At 44.0% G+C, this 13543-nt stretch overlaps 1 protein-coding gene across 4 annotated transcripts in view; it reads left to right on the top strand.

Annotated features, from left to right (window-relative positions):
* Positions 1 to 6335: 6335 nt before the first annotated feature.
* NUP153 (nucleoporin 153) overlaps positions 6336 to 13543 on the top strand; it is a 76517-nt gene continuing 69309 nt past the window's right edge. For all 4 annotated transcript variants that reach the window (XM_054018928.1, XM_054018929.1, XM_054018930.1 and 1 more), the window contains exon 1: positions 6336 to 6654. In XM_054018928.1, the coding sequence (XP_053874903.1) occupies positions 6550 to 6654 (105 nt within the window). In that variant the 5' untranslated portion in view covers positions 6336 to 6549. The remainder of the gene's footprint in view (positions 6655 to 13543) is intronic.

The raw sequence follows: 13543 nt of genomic DNA, 5'->3' as shown, positions 1-13543 counted from the left end.
TGCTTTTTATTTTATTTTATTTTATTTTTTTAAATAATGCAAACACCTAATCATTGATCGTTAATCCCTTGTACTATAGCTAATGGGGAATTTGGTTCTGAAGTGCAGTGGGCTTAAATTTAGTGTTATGACTTGATTTCAGAGCTTCAATTTGATACAGTTGTTAGTTTTCTGATAATTTGTTAAAAAAATAAAGTGGCCAAAACAAAATCTGGGAGGGCTGCCTAAATGGCAAGCAATGGGCCAATTGTGTAACCAGAAGGGGTTCAAATAGCTTTCCCTCCTTTAAGGGGCTGACTGGTGGGAGTTTGCAGACTTCACTTATTGTGCTGTTTCTGTACAGACCAACAGTAGCAGATGAGAAAAACAGGCTGCTAAAGAATGCAACTGTAACACAATGAGTGCACAGTCCACCCACAGTGCGGTGTCTCCATCTTTCCACTCAACTACTCCGCGTGCCCTATGCCACTATTGGCTTTTCTGAGTGCTAACCAGAAATTGCTGCTGCTGCTTTCTCTTACCTGCTGTTGGATGCTCTCCCAGCCCTGCCTCTGCTAGGCAGATAGAATTTATACTGGAAGATGCCTCTCATAGACCTGTTACACTGTGAGAGTGGAACAGGACCCATAACACAAAGAGCCTCCCGTATGGCAGGGGGCGCAGCAACATAGAGTGCCATCACCAGTACCTTCCTCCCTGCTATTAAGAGCTCCCATGAAGAGCTTGCCCAGGCAGTTCATAGTGTGAAGTGACCAGCTTTGCATCCAGACCTACAGTTTGGGAACCCCTTGAAGAGGGGACAGAGAGGAACTGGTGGTCTGGAGGGAGAGTGGATGAGGGTGGGAGGGAGAGTTGATGGATGGGTGTGGGGAGGAGAAGGGAGAGTAATTGGTAGACTCAAGGGGAACTGAGGGGGTGAAGGGGAGGGGAAAGTGATGTGTGTGTAGGCCCCTCGAACCTTGATGGAGAAGGTTTGGTAAGGACTTCAAGACCTTTGCAGCTCTGGAAACTGAACTCACTTTATTGATCTAATTTGCCTGTGGTGTTGAGCTCTAGAGTGTGTGGCTTGAATTTTGTACATTGGTAGCAGTAACCCCTACACCTCTGACATGTAAGCTACCTAATTTGGGGTCCAACCTCTGAAGTTTGTAAGCCCCAGATACAGTAGCTGCATGTCATTGCTAAACCCTGGTTAAATTGTGCCCTGTAGTCCCCCTGCCCATGCATGATTCTCACTTGGGGCCAATGCCCCCAATGTGAGTCACATAGTCCAGGGCTTCTCAAATTGTGGGCTGTGGCCCAAAGGTGGGCTACAACACAATCCTGGGTGGTCCACTAGCAAAACTGCATTCTCCAATCAAGTTAGGGGCAGAGACTGGCAGGGGGAGGGCTTGTAGGGGCATTGCCCCCCCCACCCCCGAAACTGCATCTTTCCATTCCCCTCCCAACCCTGGCCCCTCAGCACAGCTCCAGAACACACAGCCCCATCCACTTGCCCTGCCTGACAGAGCCTGTGCAGGGAAAGTATGTGGGACTGCACTCAGGGGTTGGAGTCAGCAAGGGGCTGAAAACTGAAGATGAGATCTGGTTGAGCCTCAATAACGTGTGTCCCCAGCTGGAAAAACTGTACAAGGAGAAGCAGGTACTTCCATCCCATTAAGAAGACTCCTGGCCTGTAAGTTATTTTATATATTTATTTACAATACTTGATTATTTTTTAATTAGCAGAGAGTAGGGGTAAGGTCTTTACTTATAAAGCACAGAAATTCAGATTTTACACTTACAAAAATTGAAAATGTAATATAGTGTTCAAAGTTGGACAACACAAATGTGGTGTTTTTTTTTTTTTTTTTTAAACAATTTTGTTAAAACCGTTGTTTTGCTTATTTCCAGTTTTATACCAAATTGAGTTTTCCCTGTTTGAACACCACACTTTGGTCTCAACATTTTTTTAACATGTAGTTTTACTATAATGGGGTTTCAAAGATTTTTAAGCATTTCTTTGAGTGCATAGTGCTAGGGCATACAATCATTTACGTTAAAATGAAAAAGGAAACGTACATTGTTTATTTCCTGTGAAATTTATATGTAAGTAATCATTAAAATTAATAATTTTCCTCAAGAAGTGTTAATAGTGGGCCACAGTGCCTATTGCAGTCTTACAGGTGGGCATCAGGGAAAAAAGTTTGGGAACCCCTGACATAGTCAACCTGGTCTAAGGTCTGAAGAATATTTTGCCCCTCTCAGGCTCGGCCCTACTAAAATGCTCCAGCCTTTGATACCTCACAAGACTCCTCATTCCATCCACTGCCAGAGAAGGGAGCATCTCGGCCCCACAGGGACCAATGGTTCTGTGGTTCCCTCTCCCCCATTCCAGCCCTGCCAGAGGCTGGGGGACGGTGGGAGGGGTGTCCTTTCCCTGTTATCCAGTCAGCCCTGCTCGTTCCCTGAACCAGGAGGCCATGGCTCTGGGAGTCTGAGCTGATCAGCTGTTTACTCAGGCTCTCCAGGCCTTGAGTGCTGCTGCTCCTCCTTTTCCATTCCTTGAGTCAAACTGGCTGTAAAACTGTCCTGTGCCTCTTGGGTTGGAGAGAGGGGCTGGGGGTGTTCCCAGATGGCATGAGGATGAGGCTAGGGCTGTTTTGGGTTGGGGCTTCTGTAGAATGTACCTTTCCCCTGTCTTGCCCCCCATGTTCAGCACTTGGCTCCAGGACAGGGAAGTGCCACTTCAAGAGCCCGTGAAGCCATCGCCCCAGAGCCCCTAAAAAACTACATAGGGTCCCCTGCCCTGGAACTGAGAACATGGTGGAAAGAGGGAGCTTTGGGACTGGGTAGTGGTTAGAGCCAGGTGGAGGAGGAGGAAGGAAGCGAGCAGTTCCTTCATAAAGGGTGTAGCTTCCGCAGATTCACATAGTTAATATCAAGGCACCTACACCACAAGCTTCTAGAGGGTGGTGCCCATTGGGCCATTTGCCCCTCTCTCCCATTCTCTTGCAGAGGGTTCCATGATATAAAGGGGGAGTGGCCCCAACCACCCTTCCTTTCCTTCTCATCCTTCCCAAGAGCAGTGCTAGGCATGCTAGGCACTGTATAAACACATTGTCAGAGACCATCCTTGGCCCCAAAATTATGTCATGTTGTTATTATTTATTAACTTATACTAGCACCCACTAAGGGCTTGATTCAGGAGAAGTGCTATAACATAACTTTGTAGTTTCTCCAACCATCTATGCAGCTGTCCCTCAAGAATCCTGAATCTAAGTAGTGGATGTAAGATTTTATCTCCTGCAGATTGCTGATCCCTGCTGTTGAGTGTCCATCCTGGGGCTGAAACAGTCCCAGTTCTCATTTAGGTTTATAAAGCAACTATGCAAAGTACTTAACTAGTAGCTTCTGTCACTTCCCCCTTGGTATCTTGGATTTGGCCTTACCATCCAATCTGCAAGCTGAGACCAAGGACTGGCCTGATCATGCTCCAACTGGGATTTACTGGTGCAAAAGAGTTACAGGCTTCTGCACCCCAAGCTGGAGGAAGAAAAAACAGGATCTCTGGATCTGGAAGTGGAGCAAAGACATGTGTGGCTCACCATCCTGGCTGAGGAAGGAACAGATGGTCAGTTTCTCCATGGAGGCTAGTGAAAAAGTCTCACCAAAATTTCTACTCCTTGTTCAGAAGTCTATTGGTGTCCTGCAAATAGTGAATGAGACCCCATAAGTGGTTGGGGGTGAGTGGATTTTGGAAGGTTAAAGACTTTGGGGTAGGTTATAGCCAGATGGATGGGGGCGGACAATATAGACTGAATAATTTAGGAAGGAGAAGGGCAATTGGGAAGAAGGAATTGATGCAGGGAAGGAGATGATGAGATATGTAGTGGGAGAAGGGAGAGATCACTTCTCTACAAAAGGGATGGGGAGGTGCATAAGTCCCTAAATGTTGGTGTCCAAGTTAGAAAATGTTGATGTAACACAGTTTTTATGTCAACTTGATTTTATACTTGTGCACAACAGTCTGGGGCTGTGATGGGAACTCATAATGGGCATGCTTGATGCATGCCATAGGCAAACTCCTGTAGTATTTCCACTGTTTCTGTGGAGTCTGCTAATAGACAATGAACAACTCTTCCCACTGTCCCAAGCAACCCTGCCTCAGTCTCCCTCACTTGGCTTCTTATCCCATTCTCTTCAGCTCATTCTAGTCTACCAGCACCACTTCTAATAAGGGTTAAATGATTTACATAGAATTCTTCCTGTCAAGACTTTCTATTCCATTCCTCCTGACTTAATTTTATTCCCATCCAAATTTATTTAAAGCCTGTCACTCCCTGATTGATTTTCTTTCAGCGGTTTGGAAGGGCTGCTTTTCATTGACTCCTGTGGTGTGTCCATTGTTTCTGTGAAGTCTGCGGGCTGGAACAATAATGAAGGACTTTGCCCATTCTGTTTTAACAGGGCATCCATTGGTCTTTCAGCCTCAACTAAACAGTGTTCTCATTTTTCTGGGGTTGCCAAGTTGGAATTCTGACTCTCTGGTATCTCATCAGGTGAACCTTCTGCGTAATTTTGGGCTTAGTCCTGGGATCCACCTGTTTTGCTATTCACCACTTCATTTATTCTTGTCAATACTGTACAGAATCCCTCCCAAGGTTAATCAGTTTTAGGGCTCCTACCTTTCCTTCCACTAAGAATGTGGAATCAGATTGTCTCTCTTCCCACCCCCCAAAAAAGTTTCCCCCTATGAACTTTATGGTTGAAGTCTTTTTTTCATTTTCAAATGGTTTCAGATTTTCCCAAGGCAATGTGTGCTTTTTCAGTTTGGGGCTGTGGAATATCTATATCGTTCAAATGATCCAAATTCCTTTGCTCCTTCCCAGAAACTCTACAGGAGATTTCCTGGGTCCCTTGTTTGTCCAAACATGAGGTGAACTGGGGTTCTTTTTGTACTTTAAATGATTGGTATCTTATAGGCCATCAAAAATAATGAGAGATGCTGGTTACAGTCTGTTTGATGCTGTTCTGAAAAGGTAGCCTGCTTAACCTTTTTTTGACCCATTCCACCTTCCCACACAATTGTGGTGTGAGTCTTATGGATTTCTAGAATCTTATAAGCCTGTTGAAATACTTTTGATTCATATTTTTTTCCCTTGATCTGTGTGCCAATCATCTAGAACCCCAAATCTGGTGAAGAGTAAGTTCAGTAAAACTTCAGTGACTGGCACAGCCTTTTTGTTCCCTATTGATTAAGATTCAGGCCATTTTGTAAAGAAGTCCATCCTATATTTGTGAACTGCTCTCCATAATGAGAAAGAGAACCAGACAGAGAGAATAAATAGGCATGTCACGAATGATTGACTGTTTCTTCACCAGGGATCAGTGAAGGCAATTTGTGGGGCAATATCTTCTCTATAAATCTATCTGGAAGGGCATTTTTATATTTTACTGCATACTTGACATAAATTTATAAATATAATGGGCCAGATCATCATCTGGTATAAATCAGCATCACTTCATTGACTTGTTTTAAGCAGCTAAGGTTTGGCCCTTTTTGTGTGTTTGTTTGTATTAACACTTATTTAACTGTAGTGGCTACACTTTTGCTAGACATGTTGTTGGTCTGACTTCACCTAGAAATAGTTCTGACTCTTATGTGTCACTTACAAATCCTCTATAAAGGACTTATCGCCGTTGGCCCATCATGTGCTTCTCCATGCTCACTGCTCTTCCCTGTACCACACCAAAACAACTCCGTCCCTCCACTTGCACAGTGGGCTTTTATAACAGCCAACCAGAATCTGGCCCCCAGTAATTGGTTTATGGACCAAAGCAGTTATGGATCCAGTGGCACGTGTTACTTTTCTTTACCACATTTTCTGATGATATTGCTTCCAATCTTTTTGATAGCTGCAGAGTGGAAATTATCCACCAGAGTATGTGTTTGCGTAAGCTGAACTTACACAGCACCATTGCCAACCTAACCCTCTAACAACGCTAAACAAACCATGCGATAGCCTTAAAAAAAATCACAAGATGGTGGGGTTCGGCGTATTTGCCTGTGAGGAGTTTTTGCTCAATGCAAGCTGCGATTGGAGCTGGGAAAAAAACACCCCTGGCCAGAACCTGGCTCGGTCTCTACCTGCCCTTCCCCTAGCGCCAAAGCCTACAGCCCCTGCCACTTCCCGAAACTACACTTCCCATGAGCGTTGGAGGTGGGGAGCACTCGCTGCTGGGTAAGACGCAGCAGGATGACGCATCCCGTTGTGCGCGAGTTAGTGACGCAACCTGCCCGGGCGGGCGCTGTGTGGTTGGTCGGACGGGGGGGAGGGGTGCACGGAGTCGGCCGCGGCGCGGGCGGGACGGAGCCGGCAGCCAGCAGCAAGCGCGTGAGGCCCCGGAGTCCGCGAGACAGGCCTTGCGGCGCGTGGCGGGGGCATCTCCATAGTGACAGTGACAGCACAGAGGGGAGGAGGGAGCGCGCGGCGCGGCCAGGCCGCGGGGGGAAAGGGGAGCGAGCGGGGGCCGGGCCCGCTCTGCGCCGGGGGGCCGGATCCCAGCATGGCCTCGGGCGGGGGAGGAGGCGGCGGCGGCAGCGGAGGGGGGAAGATCCGGACCCGGCGGTACCACCTGGGCGCCTCGAAGCCCTACCCGAGAAACAAGCAGGTGAGAGGCCGGGGATGGGCCGCGCCGCTCTGCCAGGCCGGGGGCTCTGACTCACGGGGGCCCGCGGGGTCTAGGAGCCGCCGGGCTGGGCGGAGAATCCCCGGCCTATCCAGGCCCCGCGGGCTGGGGACCCACGTGGAACCCGGGGGCCGCGTGGGGGGTCGGAGCTGCGGGAGGGCGCTGGGGGCGTGTGAGGAGCCACGGCCCGGGGTGGGGGGACAAGGGGCTGGGGGCCTGTGGGGGAGGCTTTCCCATGCGCTGGGGCCGGTATGCATGTGTGGGGGTTTCCTCTCGGGCAGCGGGGAGGGGTTTGGGATTTCCCTCTGGGAGCGCGCGGGGGGCGGGAGTTAGGGATTTCCTGCCTTTTTTTCGGTGAAGCTGGGAGGGGTCACTGGAGGGAAGAGGAAACGTGTTTAGCAGTTGGTGCCATGTGTGAATTAACCCCGTCTCAGTTTGCTTCAAACAGCTTTGACGGGGCGGGAACGGGGGAAAGAAAAGCGTTGGAAGGAAAAATCTGGAGAGCGTTTCCTGTCACAGAGACCAGCTGGTGTAGGGTGCAGATTTTCCCAGGATGTAAACTTTGACTCTGCCCATCGTGTAATGTCTCTGGGCCTTTGGGGTGGTGTAACTCCACTCTTAATACAATCTTCTTTTTCTATACCACCCAACTTACTGGTTGCTTTCCAACTCAGATTGCCAAAATATATTTATATATTAGCAGGAATGTTTTGGGTTCACTTTTGGGCAAACATTATACACAATCAGGATAAACTTCTAGAATGACATTATCTTAAATAGGTGTTTAGTTAGCATACAGTGAATTTTGAGATTTGAATGTCTTTAAGATCAAACCAACCAAATTTTTAATTCTTATGTACAAGTTTCAAAACATCATACAAACCACTTTGTAAGGGCAGTGTGCAGTTAGTTGTCCTTGTGATAATTTCAGTAGGTGAATAGTTCATAATCTTCAACCCCTCATATAAATTGTTCTGGTATTTCATTCTTTGTATATCTGTTGCTAGCATATTTTGGGTGCTAATACAGTATAAGTAATAACAGTATTTAAAAAAACTTTTAATTGTTTTTTTAATCTTGCTGAAGTGGTGGATAAATAACAAAATAACTTGTTTATATATTATAGCGCTTGACATTGCAGGGCATTTATAGATAAAAATCCAGAAACTAGGTGGGATGGCTGGTGGACAGGCAAATAGATCCTTCATTATTAGTGTGTGTGTTTCTAGGAGTTTTAGGGTGCTCAGATACCTATGTACTGTACAAATCTCATCTGTGTGGGTATATATGTATGCATTTGGGAATGTCTTTATGTAAATTGTTGAACTAGGTTAATACAAATTCAGTTATGTTCTGTTTGTATATAAAGTGAAGGATTATCCAACATAAATTTCATAACATACTGCTTCTCAGAATAATAGAAAGGAATTGTAATTTTTCTACAGCCTTAAGTATACATATACAATTGCGTAACACTGTTCTGCATCTGTCCATGAAGCTCTAGGACAGGGGTTCTCAAACTGGGGGTCGAGGTAATTACATGGAGGCTGACAGCTCGTGACCCCTCACCCCAAACCCCGCTTCACCTCCAGCTTTTATAATAGCATTAATTAAAAACACTTTTTTGTATATTGTATATGGGGGTTGCACTCAGTGGCTTGCTATGTGAAAGGGGTCACCAGTACAAAAGTTTGAAAACCACTGCTCTAGGAGATAGTAGTTTAATGACATTTAAACAGTAAAAATGAGTTTCTTCATCTCAAAGTGTAGTATTGAAACATTTGTGTAAAAGCTAAAGAAATATTGAAATAGCAAGTAATGAATGTGTTGATCACTGCTAGTTGAGGAGTGACTTTGAAGGAGATGTATGGAAAGGTTTAAATAGTAATTATGGACCTAATCCTCTAGTCTGAATGCACCAGTTGTGTTGTCTTTGTATATTCCCAATGGGTTCATTTGGATAAGTGCTGAAGTAAGGAATATTGGGAATATTTGGAGGATCAGGCCCCAAGAATAGATACTTGAATGTACTGGTCAAATTTACAGATGTAACATGGTGTAATAAGAAGAAAATTGCTTTCTTTATTGTAATGCTTTAAAACTCAATTTTTTCAGGCAAAAATTATAAAGCCTGAAAGCACAATTCTTTGTTTTTCCCCCTTGGGTAAATCAGTTTTTACTGGCCAGGCTTTTTAAAGCCTGCCAGCAACCTGTATGTTCACTTTAAGGTTCAGACTAGTGTTTTTAATCTTGGGGATATGTCATCTGTAGTTTTAAGGATTTGACTCCCTTTTTGTGCAATGGTGTAAAAAGTGACTTGCACTGGCTTACCTGTGTTTGAAACCTGGGTAAGCTGCACCAGTGTAGTATGTCTTCACAAGGGGTTTGCACTAGTGCAACTACATTGATGTAGTTTTAGCAGGGGTGGGCAAACTTTTCGGCCTGAGGGCCACATCTGGGTATGGAAATTGTATGGCGGGCCATGAATGCTCATGAAATTGGGGGTTGGGGTGCGGGAGGGGGTGAGGGCTCTGGCTGGGGGGCAGGCTTTGGGGTGGGGCTGGGGATGAGGGCTTGGGGTGCAGGAGGGTGCTCCGGGCTGGGACGGAGGGGTTTGGAGGGCGGGAAGGGGATCAGGGCTGGGGCAGTGGGTTGGGGTGCGGGAGGGGGCCCGGGGCATAGGTTCCAGGCATTGCTTACCTCAAGCAGCTCTCAGAAGCAGCGGTGTGTCCCCCCTCTGGCCCCATTCGCAGGCACCGCCCCTGTAGCTCCCATTGGCCGCAGTTCCTGGCCAATGGCAGCTGCAGGGGCAGCGCTTGGGGCAGGGGCAGCTTGTGGAGCCCCCTGCCTGACCCTACACGTAGGAGCCAGAGGGGGGATATACTGCTGCTTCCAGGAGCCGTGCGGAGCAGGGCAAGTTCTGGACCCTGCTCCCCAGCTGGAACACCAGAGCAGAGCAAGCCCTGGACCCCACTCCCCAGCAGGAGCTCGAGGGCCAGATTAAAACGTCTGGAGGGCTGGATAGTTTGCCCACCTCTGAGCTATAGTATTGCAGCCCCCTCCCAAGTCCTGGTCATGCAAGTTGCTTTGAGCATGTGGAACCCTACTGAAGTCAGTGAGGCTTGATGCCTGGGTCTGCGTGTGCAGAGCAGTTGCTCTTTCAGACCTAATCCTGCATCTAACCAGTGCTTTAAATCATTATTTTTTCACGTGCACACGAACAATCCCTGATTCTAAACTGTTGGTTGTTTTGCTTCTGAGTGACATGAAATACAAGAGCCAAAAGAAATAAAAAAATTGTCATATATCTGAACTACCTGCCCTGTTCTGTGAGGAACATCTGATTGCTGCTGAATCATCCTAGGAAGAAAAATGTCTCATGATTAGGCATAACTTTTAGAATTTTGCAATCAACCGTATAATTTGATGATGTTCTGCAAATGAGACAGATATTTTTTAGTTTAAGAATAATAATGTTCATTTGACTATTTTGTGTGTCTGTCTCTACATGCTTTAGTTCAGTAGTAGGCTGGTGTAAGAAACTGAACACTAACAGGTTTTTAAAGTTTGTCTTTTCTTTCAAGAATTGGGCTATAGTTCATTTCAGCTCATATTTTATCTCTGGTACCATCTATACGTAAGTGGCAACCATGTTATCAAGAACAGCGTTTAACTATGATTCTTGTTAGCAGGTATTAACACAGTTTCTGCCATCAGCATAAAAAATGACTCCTACTCTACAGGGGCCTATCTACACTGAGAATTTTTAGCAGTTGTCTCGCATTTAGTCTAGCAGTTGTCAGTAAAACTGGAAATGCCAATGTAGAGTGGGTGCAGGCATTTTTACCAATTTTCATCTATCTCAACTCATTTTAAATGCAGCTTAGCATAGTTTTGTGAAACAATTTATAGCACTGTTCATTAGTGTATATTGCCCAGGGACCTCATATTAGCATGCAGTTCCAGCACAAATGTAGACAAGACTGTTGGTTCATAACAGTCCTTATTGGTATATACTTCAGTTCTGTCTCAAGGCTTAGGTTCTTTCATTCCCAATGGAAGAATAAAGTTTGTAATGGAGAAAAGTCCTTTCTGAAAGAGAGAAATATGTTTACAACCCGCTTTTGTATATTATCCTAGGTAGTTTATCCATCAATTTAGAACACGAGATTCTCTCTGAGTAAGAACATGCCTAAATTATTTTGTTTAAATTACTGTTTCTAAAAGTGGTCCGTGGACCATGGCTGACTTACGGAAAACTGACAGATCATGTGGTGCAGGCTCTTCTATTTTTCCAACTGCTGTGTCACATGAAAGACAGCTAAAAAATGATTGAATTGTTCATAATATTTTTCTGATATTGTATTAATGCATAAACATTATGCAACTGCAAATTGTGAAAGGGAGGTATTCTGCACAGTCCTGACACAGGAGAAAAAGTGGTCCCCAGTATAATCTTTCTGTTAATACATGATCTGCTATGAAATGTTGAGAATCCCTGGTCTCTACTACATTTTGTATAATACACCCCTGTGGTCACTGGTGCTATCGAAGTAATAATTAGGCTGGGTATTCCAAAATGCCACTTTGCAGAAACCCTTTCTTGTAGTCAGTGTTTTTAATTTTGACTCATTAAAACAGAACTTTAGGATTATTCCTCAGTTTGTCCACTCTTTCTGTATTTAGTCTCAAATCTGATTCTTTCCAAGAATAGCCATGAAAAATTTGGACAACTTTCATGCATTGCCATCAGATTTATCTCAGTCTGTCCCATTGTCTGGGCATTAACCAGATTGAGTGGTTTATTTCTTTATGACACTTCAAATATCTGCCATTTCTTCTTTAAGAACGCTTATTGAAGGCTTGTGCACACAAAGTTGCACTGATTTAATTAAAAATGGGAATTTAAATCAATATTTTTAAACAGATAGAAACCCCTGTGTGGATGCTCTTATTTTGGTTTTAGAGCTGTCCTTTCTGGTTCAGTTTAAGACACTTGGGAACAGGTTTAAGATAAACTGAAATAAGCGACTCTTCGTCCTGGTCTACACGGGGGGGAGGAGGGGGAATCGATCTAAGATATGCAACTTCAGCTACAAGAATAGCGTAGCTGAAGTCGAGAAGTCAACGTGACTTAGATTGACTTACTTTGCGTCCTCACGGCGTGCGATTGACGGCCGCCACTCCCCCGTTGACTCCGCTTCCGCCTCTCGCCTTGGTGGAGTTCAGGAGTCAATGGGGAGTGCGTTCGGGGATCGATTTATCGCATCTAGATGAGAAGCGATCTATAAATCCCCGATAGATTGATCACTACCCGCCGGTCCGGAGGGTAGTGTAGACATACCCTTACACTAAAATGAAAGCAAAGAGGATTACTCCACTTTAATTAAACTGATTTAAAAATTATTTAAAGGGTGGTCTGTGATGGAAAGTTATACTCATAGCTACTGAGCTGTGAACTTAAACCGGTATAACTCGAAGTGTGGATATTTTTATTCTGGAAAAAGTGTGTGTTCCCAGGTTTATTTAACTTAAAGCCTCTTTCTAAGTGACATAAAATTTTTATTCTCGAGTAAATGTTCACACAGGGAGTTATATCAATTTTACTATATTTGTTTAACTATACCAGTATAATTATAACTGGTAAAACTTTCTTGTGTAAACAAATTGTAAGTTAAACCAGTGCAACTTTCCCATGTAGACAGGGCCTAACACTTCAGTATTCTCTAAACTTCATCTCTCATTTCCATATTTCTTCTACTTACAATGCTGTTGTCAATTGGCATAGCTATAATTAAAATATTTGTGGTAAACTTGGTATACTGTGACTTGCATTTTTAACAAGTGTTAGCTAATGTGTGTTAAAATCCTAGAGTAGACAGTTGTAGTTTTAACACAGGTTAATTAGTTGAAGTAAACCCTGGAGTCCGCCAAGCAGTGAATTGTTTGCTGTCAATCTGGACTGAACTTGAACTAGTGACCTGGCAGTGAAAGGCTCTGAATCCCATTATCAGTCCCCTAAGTCACCCAGACCACTGAGTCTGTAAGCTGATTTAAAATAGTGGTTGAATTCTGGGGTGTGTGTGTGTGTGTGTGTGTGTGTAAGTAAAAGATGTTAGCTTCTCCTTCCACCCTTAAATAAAAAGGTTAATATTTTGACATGCAATTTGAAAAGGAGCTAACAAAACAGCCTATCTTAATTCTCTAACTTTAAAATAACAAATTGCTCTAGTAGCACAGAAGTACAGAAAGATATTTTTTTCATATTTTTAAAAAGATATTGGTTGGCTCACCTCAGTTCTCCAAGTGTACTGATGGGTTGGTAGCAGTAAGAATTATAGAATACTGTAGGCTATTTTTTATAGATACACACTCCAAAATATTTGGATAAAGCCCAATTTGAACTTTTTTCCCACATAAAATTTGGGGTTCCTTTGAGACAGATATTAGCTCCACGTTCTTTACAAATTAGTTGCAGGCTGTTGGCTTCTTTAGTGAATCTCTCTTCAGTTTGGCTTATGCAAATTATTTAGTGGAGGCTGTCATGTTAACATTTAGATTCTTTATACAAAGTGTAGAAATATATACAAATTAACATATTCCATTCATGGTTTTTTTTTTTTACTGTAGCTATTACTATGCAGTTGGAGGCTGGTCTACATTGTCTTAAAAAAATTGAAATCAAGTGAATTAAATTAGTGCAGATCTCTAATATAGCTGTACTTAAACTGATTTAACCCTCACTTTAAATTATTTTAACTTAATTTGCTTAGTAAGGGTCAAACAAGTTTAAGTATATCTATATTAATGAGTTGCACTGTATTAACAAGATCAGTTTTTAATAGCCTTAATTAAACTGGTGCAACTTTTC

The sequence above is a fragment of the Malaclemys terrapin genome, chromosome 2 (assembly GCF_027887155.1).
Source record: "Malaclemys terrapin pileata isolate rMalTer1 chromosome 2, rMalTer1.hap1, whole genome shotgun sequence".
In the NCBI taxonomy this organism is placed as follows: domain Eukaryota; kingdom Metazoa; phylum Chordata; order Testudines; family Emydidae; genus Malaclemys; species Malaclemys terrapin.
This window is presented reverse-complemented; position numbering and strand designations above follow the sequence as displayed.